This window comes from Ranitomeya imitator, chromosome 8 (assembly GCF_032444005.1).
Source record: "Ranitomeya imitator isolate aRanImi1 chromosome 8, aRanImi1.pri, whole genome shotgun sequence".
NCBI classification, from domain to species: domain Eukaryota; kingdom Metazoa; phylum Chordata; class Amphibia; order Anura; family Dendrobatidae; genus Ranitomeya; species Ranitomeya imitator.
Genome location: NC_091289.1, coordinates 201,407,806 through 201,423,205, shown reverse-complemented (window position 1 = coordinate 201,423,205; position 15,400 = coordinate 201,407,806). Strand labels below are relative to the sequence as shown.

Genomic DNA, 15,400 nt, shown 5'->3' with positions numbered 1-15,400 from the left:
AGTGTCACACAGGATTGGATACAGCAGTGTCACACAGGACAGGATTAGATACAGCAACACATGACAGGATAGGATTAGATACAGCAGTGTCACACAGGATTGGATACAGCAGTGTCACACAGGACAGGATTAGATACAGCAACACATGACAGGATAGGATTAGATACAGCAGTGTCACACAGGATTGGATACAGCAGTGTCACACAGGACAGGATTAGATACAGCAGTGTCACACAGGACAGGATTAGATACAGCAGTGTCACACAGGACAGGATTAGATACAGCAGTGTCACACAGGATTGGATACAGCAGTGTCACACACGACAGGATTAGATACCGCAACACATGACAGGATAGGATTAGATACAGCAGTGTCACACAGGATTGGATACAGCAGTGTCACACACGCAGGATTAGATACCGCAACACATGACAGGATAGGATTAGATACAGCAGTGTCACACAGGATTGGATACAGCATTGTCACACAGGACAGGATTAGATACAGCAGTGTCACACAGGATTGGATACAGCAGTGTCACACAGGACAGGATTAGATACAGCAACACATGACAGGACAGGATTAGATACAGCAGTGTCACACAGGATTGGATACAGCAGTGTCACACAGGATTAGATACAGCAGTGTTACGCAGGACAGGATTAGATACAGCAGTGTTACACAGGACAGGATTAGATACAGCAGTGTTACACAGGACAGGATTAGATACAGCAGTGTCACACAGGATTAGATACAGCATTGTCACACGACAGGATTAGATACAGCAGTGTCACACAGGATTAGATACAGCAGTGTTACACAGGACAGGATTAGATACAGCAGTGTCACACAGGATTAGATACAGCATTGTCACACAGGACAGGATTAGATACAGCAGTGTCACAGGATTGGATACAGCATTGTCACACAGGACAGGATTAGATACAGCATTGTCACACAGGACAGGATTAGATACAGCAGTGTCACACGATAGGATTAGATACAGCAGTGTCACACAGGATAGGATTAGATACAGCAGTGTCACACAGGATAGGATTAGATACTGCATTGTCACACAGGACAGGATTAGATACAGCAACACATGACAGGATAGGATTAGATACAGCAGTGTCACACAGGATTAGATACAGCATTGTCACACGGGATAGGATTAGATACAGCATTGTCACACTGGATAGGATTAGATACAGCAGTGTCACACAGGATTGGATACAGCAGTGTCACACAGGATTGGGTACAGCACAGTGTCACACAGGATAGGATTAGATACAGCAGTGTCACACGGGATAGGATTAGATACAGCAGTGTTACACAGGACAGGATTAGATACAGCAGTGTTACACAGGACAGGATTAGATACAGCAGTGTTACACAGGACAGGATTAGATACAGCAGTGTCACACAGGATTAGATACAGCAGTGTCACACAAGATAGGATTAGATACAGCAGTGTCACACAGGACAGGATTAGATACAACAGTGTCACACAGGACAGGATTAGATACAGCAGTGTCACACAGGATTAGATACAGCAGTGTCACACAAGATAGGATTAGATACAGCAGTGTCACACAAGATAGGATTAGATACAGCAGTGTCACACAGGACAGGATTAGATACAGCAGTGTGTGTATGCAGACACCGGGTGATACCTTTTCATAAATGGCGTCTCCTCCATTAATCTTGTTGTTAGTCTCCATCTCCCTCTGGAAGACGCCATAAATCCGCCGTCGGACGATCGTTAGTTTTTTATTTTCTTATTAGACGCTAAATTCGCGAATTGATGTCAAAATAAAACTAAGCAGCGAATGTCGTCCAGAAATCAATTTACTGCCGGTGAGAAACGCAACAGCGAGAGCAGAAACCTCTGCGCACATCCCACCGCCAGCGAGACGACGTGAGCAGGGCGGAGGGGCCGACCGACACCGTCCCCCAATACCGTCCCCCAATACCGTCCCCCACACAAAATGACTGATGTCCCGGGAACCCGACCTGTGGAGTGAAGGGCCGGCAGACATCGCACATGGCGAGAAGCGCGGACACTTCATATTCACTAGTGGACTTCACCTTCCATTCACTCTCCAGATCTCTGCTTGCTGTCAGTTTACGGTAAGTTAGAAAACCTCCATAGACTTTCAGACAAAAAAAAACAACACAAAAACGCTTCCAAATTATTAAACGTACATTACTGATAAATCCCCTAAAACTATAATTATCATGTATCTGAGCAGACACAATGTATCAACGTCTAAATAGAATAAGGTGTCTCCATGGTTACAGATTACAAATAACCCTGATTAGTCAGATTCATGAGATGATGAGAGTTCTGATCTCCTAGAACACAAAGAACATGGTTTATGTCTCATACATTACTGATCCTGAGTTACATCCTGTATTATACTCCAGAGCTGCACTCACTATTCTGCTGGTGCAGTCACTGTGTACATACATTACATTACTGATCCTGAGTTACCTCCTGTATTATACTCCAGAGCTGCACTCACTATTCTGCTGGTGCAGTCACTGTGTACATACATTACATTACTGATCCTGAGTTACATCCTGTATTATACTCCAGAGCTGCACTCACTATTCTGCTGGTGCAGTCACTGTGTACATACATTACATTACTGATCCTGAGTTACATCCTGTATTATACTCCAGAGCTGCACTCACTATTCTGCTGGAGCAGTCACTGTGTACATACATTACATTACTGATTCTGAGTTACATCCTGTATTATACCCCAGAGCTGCACTCACTGTTCAGCTGGTGCAGTCACTGTATACATACATTACATTACTGATCCTGAGTTACATCCTGTATTATACCCCAGAGCTGCACTCACTATTCTGCTGGTGCAGTCACTGTGTACATACATTACATTACTGATCCTGAGTTACCTCCTGTATTATACCCCAGAGCTGCACTCACTATTCAGCTGGTGCAGTCACTGTATACATACATTACATTACTGATCCTGAGTTACATCCTGTATTATACCCCAGAGCTGCACTCACTATTCTGCTGGAGCAGTCACTGTGTACATACATTACATTACTGATTCTGAGTTACATCCTGTATTATACTCCAGAGCTGCGCTCACTATTCTGCTGGTGCAGTCACTGTGTACATACATTACATTACTGATCCTGAGTTACCTCCTGTATTATACTCCAGAGCTGCACTCACTATTCTGCTGGTGCAGTCACTGTGTACATACATTACATTACTGATCCTGAGTTACATCCTGTATTATACCCCAGAGCTGCACTCACTATTCTGCTGGTGCAGTCACTGTGTACATACATTACAATACTGATCCTGAGTTACATCCTGTATTATACCCCAGAGCTGCACTCAGTACTCTGCTGGTGCAGTCACTGTGTACATACATTACATTACTGATCCTGAGTTACATCCTGTATTATACCCCAGAGCTGCACTCACTATTCTGCTGGTGCAGTCACTGTGTACATACATTACAATACTGATCCTGCGTTACATCCTGTATTATACCCCAGGGCTGCACTCAGTACTCTGCTGGTGCAGTCACTGTGTACATACATTACATTACTGATCCTGAGTTACATCCTGTATTATACCCCAGAGCTGCACTCACTATTCTGCTGGTGCAGTCACTGTGTACATACATTACATTACTGATCCTGAGTTACATCCTGTATTATACTCCAGAGCTGCACTCACTATTCTGCTGGTGCAGTCACTGTGTACATACATTATATTACTGATCCTGAGTTACATCCTGTATTATACCCCAGAGCTGCACTCACTATTCTGCTGGTGCAGTCACTGTGTACATACATTACATTACTGATCCTGAGTTACATCCTGTATTATACTCCAGAGCTGCACTCACTATTCTGCTGGTGCAGTCACTGTGTACATACATTACAATACTGATCCTGAGTTACATCCTGTATTATACCCCAGAGCTGCACTCACTATTCTGCTGGTGCAGTCACTGTGTACATACATTACAATACTGATCCTGAGTTACATCCTGCATTATACCACAGAGCTGCACTCACTATTCTGCTGGTGCAGTCACTGTGTACATACATTACAATACTGATCCTGAGTTACATCCTGTATTATACCCCAGAGCTGCACTCACTATTCTGCTGGTGCAGTCACTGTGTACATACATTACTGATCCTGAGTTACATCCTGTATTATACTCCAGAGCTGCACTCACTATTCTGCTGGTGCAGTCACTGTGTACATACATTACATTACTGATCCTGAGTTACATCCTGTATTATACTCCAGAGCTGCGCTCACTATTCTGCTGGTGCAGTCACTGTGTACATACATTACTGATCCTGAGTTACATCCTGTATTATACTCCAGAGCTACACTCGCTATTCTGCTGGTGCAGTCACTGTGTACATACATTACATTACTGATCCTGAGTTACGTCCTGTATTATACTCCAGAGCTGCACTCACTATATTGCTGGTGCAGTCACTGTGTACATACATTACATTACTGATCCTGAGTTACATCCTGTATTATACTCCAGAGCTGCACTCACTATATTGCTGGTGCAGTCACTGTGTACATACATTACATTACTGATCCTGAGTTACATCCTGTATTATACCCCAGAGCTGCACTCAGTACTCTGCTGGTGCAGTCACTGTGTACATACATTACATTACTGATCCTGAGTTACATCCTGTATTATGCTCCAGAGCTGCAATCTCCAGGATGCAGGTTTCAGAGCTGAGATCTCCCAGCATTCCCTGGAGATGTGCAGTCAGTGTAGGGGACGTCTGACCACATCCTTGCTGACGGTTTCTTCCTGCCACTAGTTATCATACACAGACCTCACCGTAACCTCTGTGCATTACGGCAGACATTACTCTGGTGCTGTACAATGACTATATGCTGCCACCCCCTGTATATTGGGGCAATAATTGGGGCCCAGCATGGAGCGGCCCTCAGTGTAAAGCTGCCCCCGACCCTCAGTGTAAACCTGCGCCTGGCCCTCAGTGTAAAGCTGCGCCCGGCCCTCAGTGTAAAGCTGCGCCCGGCCCTCAGTATATAGCTGCGCCCGGCCCTCAGTGTAAAGCTGCGCCCGGCCCTCAATATATAGCTGCTCCCGGCCCTCAGTATATAGCTGCGCCCGGCCCTCAGTATATAGCTGCGCTCGGCCCTCAGTGTATAGCTGCGCCCGGCCCTCAGTATATAGCTGCGCCCGGCCCTCAGTATATAGCTGCGCCCGGCCCTCAGTATATAGCTGCGCCCGGCCCTCAGTATAAAGCTGCGCCCGGCCCCCAGTATATAGCTGCGCCCGGCCCTCAGTATATAGCTGCGCCCGGCCCTCAGTATATAGCTGCGCCCGGCCCTCAGTATATAGCTGCGCCCGGCCCTCAGTATATAGCTGCGCCCGGCCCTCAGTATATAGCTGCGCCCGGCCCTCAGTATATAGCTGCGCCCGGCCCTCAGTATATAGCTGCGCCCGGCCCTCAGTATATAGCTGCGCCCGGCCCTCAGTATATAGCTGCGCCCGGCCCTCAGTATATAGCTGCCCCGGCCCTCAGTATATAGCTGCGCCCGGCCCTCAGTATAAAGCTGCGCCCGCTGGCCCCTTATACTCACATGAGCTTTAGGTCCCAGTCCCCGCAGGTGACGAAGATGGACTTGACGCTGGGGTCCAGCAGACCCTCAGTATAAAGCTGCGCCCGGCCCTCAGTATAAAGCTGCGCCCGGCCCTCAGTATATAGCTGCGCCCGGCCCTCAGTATATAGCTGCGCCCGGCCCTCAGTATATAGCTGCGCCCGGCCCTCAGTATATAGCTGTGCCCGGCCCTCAGTATATAGCTGCGCCCGGCCCTCAGTATACAGCGGCGCCCGGCCCTCAGTATATAGCTGCGCCCGGCCCTCAGTATATAGATGCGCCCGGCCCTCAGTATATAGCTGCGCCCGGCCCTCAGTATAAAGCTGTGCCCGGCCCTCAGTATATAGCTGCGCCCGGCCCTCAGTATATAGCTGCGCCCGGCCCTCAGTATACAGCGGCGCCCAGCCCTCAGTATAAAGCTGCGCCCGGCCCTCAGTATAAAGCTGCGCCCGGCCCTCAGTATAAAGCTGCGCCCGGCCCGCAGTATAAAGCTGCGCCCGGCCCGCAGTATAAAGCTGCGCCCGGCCCGCAGTATAAAGCTGCGCCCGGCCCGCAGTATAAAGCTGCGCCCGGCCCGCAGTATAAAGCTGTGCCCGGCCCTCAGTATAAACTGTGCCCGGCCCTCAGTATAAAGCTGTGCCCTGCCCTCAGTATAAAGCTGTGCCCCTTAAACTCACATGAGCTTTAGGTCCCAGTCCCCGCAGGTGACGAAGATGGACTTGATGCTGGGGTCCTGCAGACCCTCAGTATAAAGCTACGCCCGGCCCTCAGTATAAAGCTGCGCCCGCTGGCCCCTTATACTCACATGAGCTTTAGGTCCCAGTCCCCGCAGGTGACGAAGATGGACTTGACGCTGGGGTCCAGCAGACCCTCAGTATAAAGCTGCGCCCGGCCCTCAGTATATAGCTGCGCCCGGCCCTCAGTATATAGCTGCGCCCGGCCCTCAGTGTATAGCTGCGCCCGGCCCTCAGCATATAGCTGCGCCCGGCCCTCAGTATATAGCTGCGCCCGGCCCTCAGTATAAAGCTGCGCCCGGCCCTCAGTATAAAGCTGCGCCCAGCCCTCAGTATAAAGCTGCGCCCGGCCCTCAGTATAAAGCTGCGCCCGGCCCTCAGTATAAAGCTGCGCCCGGCCCGCAGTATAAAGCTGCGCCCGGCCCTCAGTATAAAGCTGCGCCCGGCCCTCAGTATAAAGCTGCGCCCGGCCCTCAGTATAAAGCTGCGCCCGGCCCTCAGTATAAAGCTGCGCCCGGCCCTCAGTATAAAGCTGCGCCCGGCCCTCAGTATAAAGCTGCGCCCGGCCCTCAGTATAAAGCTGCGCCCGGCCCTCAGTATAAAGCTGCGCCCGGCCCGCAGTATAAAGCTGCGCCCGGCCCGCAGTATAAAGCTGCGCCCGGCCCGCAGTATAAAGCTGCGCCCGGCCCGCAGTATAAAGCTGCGCCCGGCCCGCAGTATAAAGCTGTGCCCGGCCCTCAGTATAAACTGCGCCCGGCCCTCAGTATAAAGCTGTGCCCTGCCCTCAGTATAAAGCTGTGCCCCTTAAACTCACATGAGCTTTAGGTCCCAGTCCCCGCAGGTGACGAAGATGGACTTGATGCTGGGGTCCTGCAGACCCTCAGTATAAAGCTACGCCCGGCCCTCAGTATAAAGCTGCGCCCGCTGGCCCCTTATACTCACATGAGCTTTAGGTCCCAGTCCCCGCAGGTGACGAAGATGGACTTGACGCTGGGGTCCAGCAGACCCTCAGTATAAAGCTGCGCCCGGCCCTCAGTATATAGCTGCGCCCGGCCCTCAGTATATAGCTGCGCCCGGCCCTCAGTGTATAGCTGCGCCCGGCCCTCAGTGTATAGCTGCGCCCGGCCCTCAGCATATAGCTGCGCCCGGCCCTCAGTATATAGCTGCGCCCGGCCCTCAGTATAAAGCTGTGCCCGGCCCTCAGTATAAAGCTGTGCCCGGCCCTCAGTATAAAGCTGCGCCCGGCCCCCAGTATAAATCTGCGCCCGGCCCCCAGTATAAATCTGCGCCCGGCCCCCAGTATAAAGCAGCGTCCGGCCCTCAGTATAAAGCTGCGCCCGGCCCTCAGTATAAAGCTGCGCCCGGCCCTCAGTATAAACCTGCGCCCGGCCCTCAGTATAAAGCTGCGCCCGGCCCTCAGTATAAAGCTGTGCCCGGCCCTCAGTATAAACTGCGCCCGGCCCTCAGTATAAAGCTATGCCCGGCCCTCAGTATAAAGCTGTGCCCGGCCCTCAGTATAAACTGCGCCCGGCCCTCAGTATAAAGCTATGCCCGGCCCTCAGTATATAGCTGTGCCCGGCCCTCAGTATATAGCTGCGCCCGGCCCTCAGTATACAGCGGCGCCCGGCCCTCAGTATATAGCTGCGCCCGGCCCTCAGTATATAGATGCGCCCGGCCCTCAGTATATAGCTGCGCCCGGCCCTCAGTATAAAGCTGTGCCCGGCCCTCAGTATATAGCTGCGCCCGGCCCTCAGTATATAGCTGCGCCCGGCCCTCAGTATACAGCGGCGCCCAGCCCTCAGTATAAAGCTGCGCCCGGCCCTCAGTATAAAGCTGCGCCCGGCCCTCAGTATAAACTGCGCCCGGCCCTCAGTATAAAGCTGTGCCCTGCCCTCAGTATAAAGCTGTGCCCCTTAAACTCACATGAGCTTTAGGTCCCAGTCCCCGCAGGTGACGAAGATGGACTTGATGCTGGGGTCCTGCAGACCCTCAGTATAAAGCTACGCCCGGCCCTCAGTATAAAGCTGCGCCCGCTGGCCCCTTATACTCACATGAGCTTTAGGTCCCAGTCCCCGCAGGTGACGAAGATGGACTTGACGCTGGGGTCCAGCAGACCCTCAGTATAAAGCTGCGCCCGGCCCTCAGTATATAGCTGCGCCCGGCCCTCAGTATATAGCTGCGCCCGGCCCTCAGTATATAGCTGCGCCCGGCCCTCAGCGTATAGCTGCGCCCGGCCCTCAGCATATAGCTGCGCCCGGCCCTCAGTATATAGCTGCGCCCGGCCCTCAGTATAAAGCTGTGCCCGGCCCTCAGTATAAAGCTGTGCCCGGCCCTCAGTATAAAGCTGCGCCCGGCCCCCAGTATAAATCTGCGCCCGGCCCCCAGTATAAATCTGCGCCCGGCCCCCAGTATAAAGCAGCGTCCGGCCCTCAGTATAAAGCTGCGCCCGGCCCTCAGTATAAAGCTGCGCCCGGCCCTCAGTATAAACCTGCGCCCGGCCCTCAGTATAAAGCTGCGCCCGGCCCTCAGTATAAAGCTGTGCCCGGCCCTCAGTATAAACTGCGCCCGGCCCTCAGTATAAAGCTATGCCCGGCCCTCAGTATAAAGCTGTGCCCGGCCCTCAGTGTAAAGCTGTGACCGCTGGCCCCTTATACTCACATGAGCTTTAGGTCCCAGTCCCCGCAGGTGACGAAGATGGACTTGACGCTGGGGTCCTGCAGACCCTCAGTATAAATCTGCGCCCGGCCCTCAGTGCAATGCTGCACCCGGCCCTCAGTATATAGCTGCCCCCGGCCCTCAATATATAGCTGCGCCCGGCCCTCAGTATAAAGCTGCGCCCGGCCCTCAGTATAAAGCTGCGCCCGGCCCTCAGTATAAAGCTGCGCCCGCTGGCCCCTTATACTCACATGAGCTTTAGGTCCCAGTCCCCGCAGGTGACGAAGATGGACTTGACGCTGGGGTCCAGCAGACCCTCAGTATAAAGCTGCGCCCGGCCCTCAGTATATAGCTGCGCCCGGCCCTCAGTATATAGCTGCGCCCGGCCCTCAGTGTATAGCTGCGCCCGGCCCTCAGCGTATAGCTGCGCCCGGCCCTCAGTATATAGCTGCGCCCGGCCCTCAGTATAAAGCTGCGCCCGGCCCTCAGTATAAAGCTGCGCCCGGCCCTCAGTATAAAGCTGCGCCCGGCCCTCAGTATAAAGCTGCGCCCGGCCCGCAGTATAAAGCTGCGCCCGGCCCTCAGTATAAAGCTGCGCCCGGCCCTCAGTATAAAGCTGCGCCCGGCCCTCAGTATAAAGCTGCGCCCGGCCCTCAGTATAAAGCTGCGCCCGGCCCTCAGTATAAAGCTGCGCCCGGCCCTCAGTATAAAGCTGCGCCCGGCCCTCAGTATAAAGCTGCGCCCGGCCCGCAGTATAAAGCTGCGCCCAGCCCGCAGTATAAAGCTGCGCCCGGCCCGCAGTATAAAGCTGCGCCCGGCCCGCAGTATAAAGCTGCGCCCGGCCCGCAGTATAAAGCTGTGCCCGGCCCTCAGTATAAACTGCGCCCGGCCCTCAGTATAAAGCTGTGCCCTGCCCTCAGTATAAAGCTGTGCCCCTTAAACTCACATGAGCTTTAGGTCCCAGTCCCCGCAGGTGACGAAGATGGACTTGATGCTGGGGTCCTGCAGACCCTCAGCATAAAGCTACGCCCGGCCCTCAGTATAAAGCTGCGCCCGCTGGCCCCTTATACTCACATGAGCTTTAGGTCCCAGTCCCCGCAGGTGACGAAGATGGACTTGACGCTGGGGTCCAGCAGACCCTCAGTATAAAGCTGCGCCCGGCCCTCAGTATATAGCTGCGCCCGGCCCTCAGTATATAGCTGCGCCCGGCCCTCAGTATATAGCTGCGCCCGGCCCTCAGTGTATAGCTGCGCCCGGCCCTCAGCATATAGCTGCGCCCGGCCCTCAGTATATAGCTGCGCCCGGCCCTCAGTATAAAGCTGTGCCCGGCCCTCAGTATAAAGCTGTGCCCGGCCCTCAGTATAAAGCTGCGCCCGGCCCCCAGTATAAATCTGCGCCCGGCCCCCAGTATAAATCTGCGCCCGGCCCCCAGTATAAAGCAGCGTCCGGCCCTCAGTATAAAGCTGCGCCCGGCCCTCAGTATAAAGCTGCGCCCGGCCCTCAGTATAAACCTGCGCCCGGCCCTCAGTATAAAGCTGCGCCCGGCCCTCAGTATAAAGCTGTGCCCGGCCCTCAGTATAAACTGCGCCCGGCCCTCAGTATAAAGCTATGCCCGGCCCTCAGTATAAAGCTGTGCCCGGCCCTCAGTGTAAAGCTGTGACCGCTGGCCCCTTATACTCACATGAGCTTTAGGTCCCAGTCCCCGCAGGTGACGAAGATGGACTTGACGCTGGGGTCCTGCAGACCCTCAGTATAAAGCTACGCCCGGCCCTCAGTATAAATCTGCGCCCGGCCCTCAGTGCAATGCTGCACCCGGCCCTCAGTATATAGCTGCCCCCGGCCCTCAATATATAGCTGCGCCCGGCCCTCAGTATAAAGCTGCGCCCGGCCCTCAGTATAAAGCTGCGCCCGGCCCTCAGTATAAAGCTGCGCCCGCTGGCCCCTTATACTCACATGAGCTTTAGGTCCCAGTCCCCGCAGGTGACGAAGATGGACTTGACGCTGGGGTCCTGCAGACCCTCAGTATAAATCTGCGCCCGGCCCTCAGTATAAATCTGCGCCCGGCCCTCAGTGCAATGCTGCACCCGGCCATCAGTATATAGCTGCCCCCGGCCCTCAGTATATAGCTGTGCCCGGCCCTCAGTATATAGCTGCGCCCGGCCCTCAGTATACAGCGGCGCCCGGCCCTCAGTATACAGCGGCGCCCGGCCCTCAGTATATAGCTGCGCCCGGTCCTCCGTATGCAGCGGCGCTCGGCCCTCAGTATATAGCTGCGCCCGGCCCTCAGTATATAGCTGCGCCCGGCCCTCAGTATATAGCTGCGCCCGGCCCTCAGTATATAGCTGCGCCCGGCCCTCAGTATATAGCTGCGCCCGGCCCTCAGTATAAAGCTGTGCCCGGCCCTCAGTGCCATGCTGCACCCAGCCCTCAGTATAAAGCTGCGCCCGCTGGCCCCTTATACTCAAATGAGCTTTAGGTCCCAGTCCCAGCAGGTGACGAAGATGGACTTGACGCTGGGGTCCAGCAGACCCTCAGTATAAAGCTGCACCTGGCCCTCAGTATATAGCTGCGCCCGGCCCTCAGTATATAGCGGCGCCCGGCCATCAGTACATAGCTGCGTCCGGCCCTCAGTATAAAGCTGCGCCCGGCCCTCAGTATATAGCTGCGCCCGGCCCTCAGTATATAGCTGCGCCCGGCCCACAGTATATAGCTGCGCCCGGCCCACAGTATATAGCGGCGCCCGGCCCTCAGTATATAGCGGCGCCCGGCCCTCAGCATAAAGCTGCGCCCGGTCCTCAGTATAAAGCTGCACCCGGCCCTCAGTATATAGCTGCGCCCGGCCTTCAGTATATAGCTGCGCCCGGCCCTCAGTATAAAGCTGCGCCCGCTGGCCCCTTATACTCACATGAGCTTTAGGTCCCAGTCCCCGCAGGTGACGAAGATGGACTTGACGCTGGGGTCCTGCAGACCCTCAGTATAAAGCTGCGCCCGGCCCTCAGTATAAATCTGCGCCCGGCCCTCAGTGCAATGCTGCACCCGGCCCTCAGTATATAGCTGCCCCCGGCCCTCAGTATATAGCTGTGCCCGGCCCTCAGTATAAAGCTGTGCCCAGCCCTCAGTGCAATGCTGCACCCGGCCCTCAGTATATAGCTGCCCCCGGACCTCAGTATATAGCTGTGCCCGGCCCTCAGTATATAGCTGCGCCCGGCCCTCAGTATATAGCGGCGCCCGGCCCTCAGTATACAGCGGCGCCCGGCCCTCAGTATATAGCTGCGCCCGGCCCTCAGTATATAGCTGCGCCCGGCCCTCAGTATATAGCTGCGCCCGGCCCTCAGTATAAAGCTGCGTCCGCTGGCCCCTTATACTCAAAAAAGCTTTAGGTCCAAGTACCAGCAGGTGACGAAGATGGACTTGACTCTGGGGTCCAGCAGACCCTCAGTATAAAGCTGCGTCCGCTGGCCCCTTATACTCACATGAGCTTTAGGTCCCAGTCCCCGCAGGTGACGAAGATGGACTTGACGCTGGGGTCCAGCAGACCCTCAGTATAAAGCTGCACCCGGCCCTCAGTATAAAGCTGCGCTCGCTGGCCCCTTATACTCACATGAGCTTTAGGTCCCAGTCCCCGCAGGTGACGAAGATGGACTTGACGCTGGGGTCCAGCAGACCCTCAGTATAAAGCTGCGCCCGGCCCTCAGTATATAGCGGCACCCGGCCCTCAGTATATAGCTGTGCCCGGCCGTCAGTATAAAGCTGCGCCCGGCCCTCAGTATAAATCTGCGCCCGGCCCTCAGTGCAATGCTGCTCCCGGCCCTCAGTATATAGCTGCGCCCGGCCCTCAGTATAAAGCTGCGCCCGCTGGCCCCTTATACTCACATGAGCTTTAGGTCCCAGTCCCCGCAGGTGACGAAGATGGACTTGACGCTGGGGTCCAGCAGACCCTCCTTGGCCATCCACTCGTCGACTCTCTGGAAGACACAAAGCAGAATGTCATGTGCGGCTCTCGGCTCTGCAGAGACGCGCGTCCTGCGCAGATAAGGCCGTGTAATCAGACCAGCGAGGAAATTGTGATCTTATCTGTCAGTCCTGTGCTCCCTCCTTATTAACAAGGTTTGGTGCTTGTTTACCAGGCGGGGGGCGCACGCGGGAAGGTCACCAGACTCCGGAGCCCCTCCAGGCAGACGCCCCAGTGGATGCCGCCCTGCGCTGCCCCTGATAGTGATCCGGGGAGGGGGGGGGCAGCATTGATCGCTTATCCACAGCCGTGTAATAACTTCCACCAAGGTTACACGCGGCCGAGGATTTGTCTCCGTACACCGCCCCTCCATAACGCGGGTGTGAACCCAGCACGAAATGTGGGGCACCACCAATCCCTGTACCTGCTCCTCACCTCCAGCACTTGGCTCAGGCTCGGCTGCCCGTCCACCATTTCTTGGATTATTCCCGTCAGCTGCAAGAGACAGAACAAGAAACGGTTACAAAGTAACAGAGAAGAAAGATCATCAATGATTGATACAAATCGTACAGGAGGACACAATCCCCGAGAAATCGACGCTCCCAAACCATCGCCTGTCCTCTACTGCCTGCACAACTGCATCCAGCCACGAGTGGGTTAAATCTGCACCCAGAAAAGCTGGGTTACAAGACAACTGCCGCATCCAGTCAGACGCCCAGAGGCATCACCTCATAGGCTGCAATACAAAACACCTCCATTATATTTTCTATATCATCCTTCAAGGTTTTCAATAACTCTGCTTGCTGTTACTCAATGGGAACAATTGTTTCATTACTAGAGAAATGGCTGTGCAGCTCGTCCCAGGTACCTGAGCGGTGCCATGTAGCGAGCAGTGCAGCTGTGCATCCATCACTGCACAACTCTATCCACTGAAAGCAACCAGTGGAAGACAGCAAGCAGAGGTCCTGAAAACTGTAAGGAACTAATGTATGATTTACATTGGAAAACTATAGAGTTTCATCAGTTCTGATATAAAAAAACCTGGGTGACCACTGACAACGACCAGGTGGCCGCTCACCCAGCTTTCCCGGACCCAGATAGGAAAATCCTCCAGAGTGCAGACGTCCATCATGTCTTCACTTCTTCTCTGCGCATGCAGCACAGATGACTTATGACAAGTTGTTTCATAGCGGTCAGGGTTGTCATCTTGAGTTTTTATTTTTTCTGGACGGCGTCTCAAACGATCACGGACAGATAATATTCCTTACAGACTCATTGTGAAACCTCGATGAATCCGGATATCAGTGATCAACCGCCCAGAACCCTGACACCGGCACTGAACAGTAAGATGGGGAGATCACGGGCAGTGGCTGGTCTGTGCGGAACCTCTGGTGCTCCGTGACCCGGAGCGCAGCGGTCCCGCTAATCGGATCGATATAAGATGGAGCGCAGTCTGGAGCGGCACCACGAGCTGCATAACCACGAGCTGCATAACCACGAGCAGCATAACCACGAGCAGCATAACCACGAGCAGCATAACCACGAGCAGCATAACCACGAGCTGCATAACCACGAGCTGCATAACCACGAGCTGCACAACCACGAGCTGCATAACCATGAGCTGCTGCACAATCACGAGCTGCATAACCACGAGCTGCATAACCACGAGCTGCACAACCACGAGCTGCACAACCACGAGCTGCACAACCACGAACTGCATAACCACGAGCTGCATAACCACGAGCTGCATAACCACGAGCTGCATAATCACGAGCTGCATAACCACAAGCTGCATAACCACGAGCTGCATAACTACGAGCTGCACAACCACGAGCTGCACAAGCACGAGCTGCATAACCACGAGCTGCATAACAACAAACTGCATAACAACAAGCTGCATAACAACAAGCTGCATAACCGCGAGCTGCATAACCACGAGCTGCATAACCACGAGCTGCATAACCACGAGCTGCATAACCACGAGCTGCATAACCACGAGCTGCATAACCACGAGCTGCATAACAACAAGCTGCATAACAACGAGCTGCATAACAACGAGCTGCATAACAACAAGCTGCATAACCACGAGCAGCATAACCACGAGCAGCATAACCACGAGCAGCATAACCACGAGCAGCATAACCACGAGCAGCATAACCACGAGCTGCATAACCACGAGCTGCATAACCACGAGCTGCATAACCACGAGTTGCATAACCACGAGCTGCATAACCACGAGCTGCATAACCACGAGCTGCATAACCACGAGCTGCATAACCACGAGCTGCATAACCACGAGCTGCATAACCACGAGCTGCATAACAACGAGCTGCTGCACCACGAGCTGCATAACAACGAGCTGCTGCACCACGAGCTGCATAACCACGAGCT

At 54.2% G+C, this 15,400-nt stretch overlaps 1 protein-coding gene across 1 annotated transcript in view; it reads right to left on the bottom strand.

The window, feature by feature from the left end:
* ERI3 (ERI1 exoribonuclease family member 3) overlaps positions 1 to 15,400 on the bottom strand; it is a 317,503-nt gene that overhangs the window by 257,217 nt on the left and 44,886 nt on the right. The window contains 2 exon segments of the mRNA XM_069735844.1: positions 12,931 to 13,022; positions 13,445 to 13,504. Coding sequence (XP_069591945.1) covers positions 12,931 to 13,022; positions 13,445 to 13,504 — 152 coding nt within the window.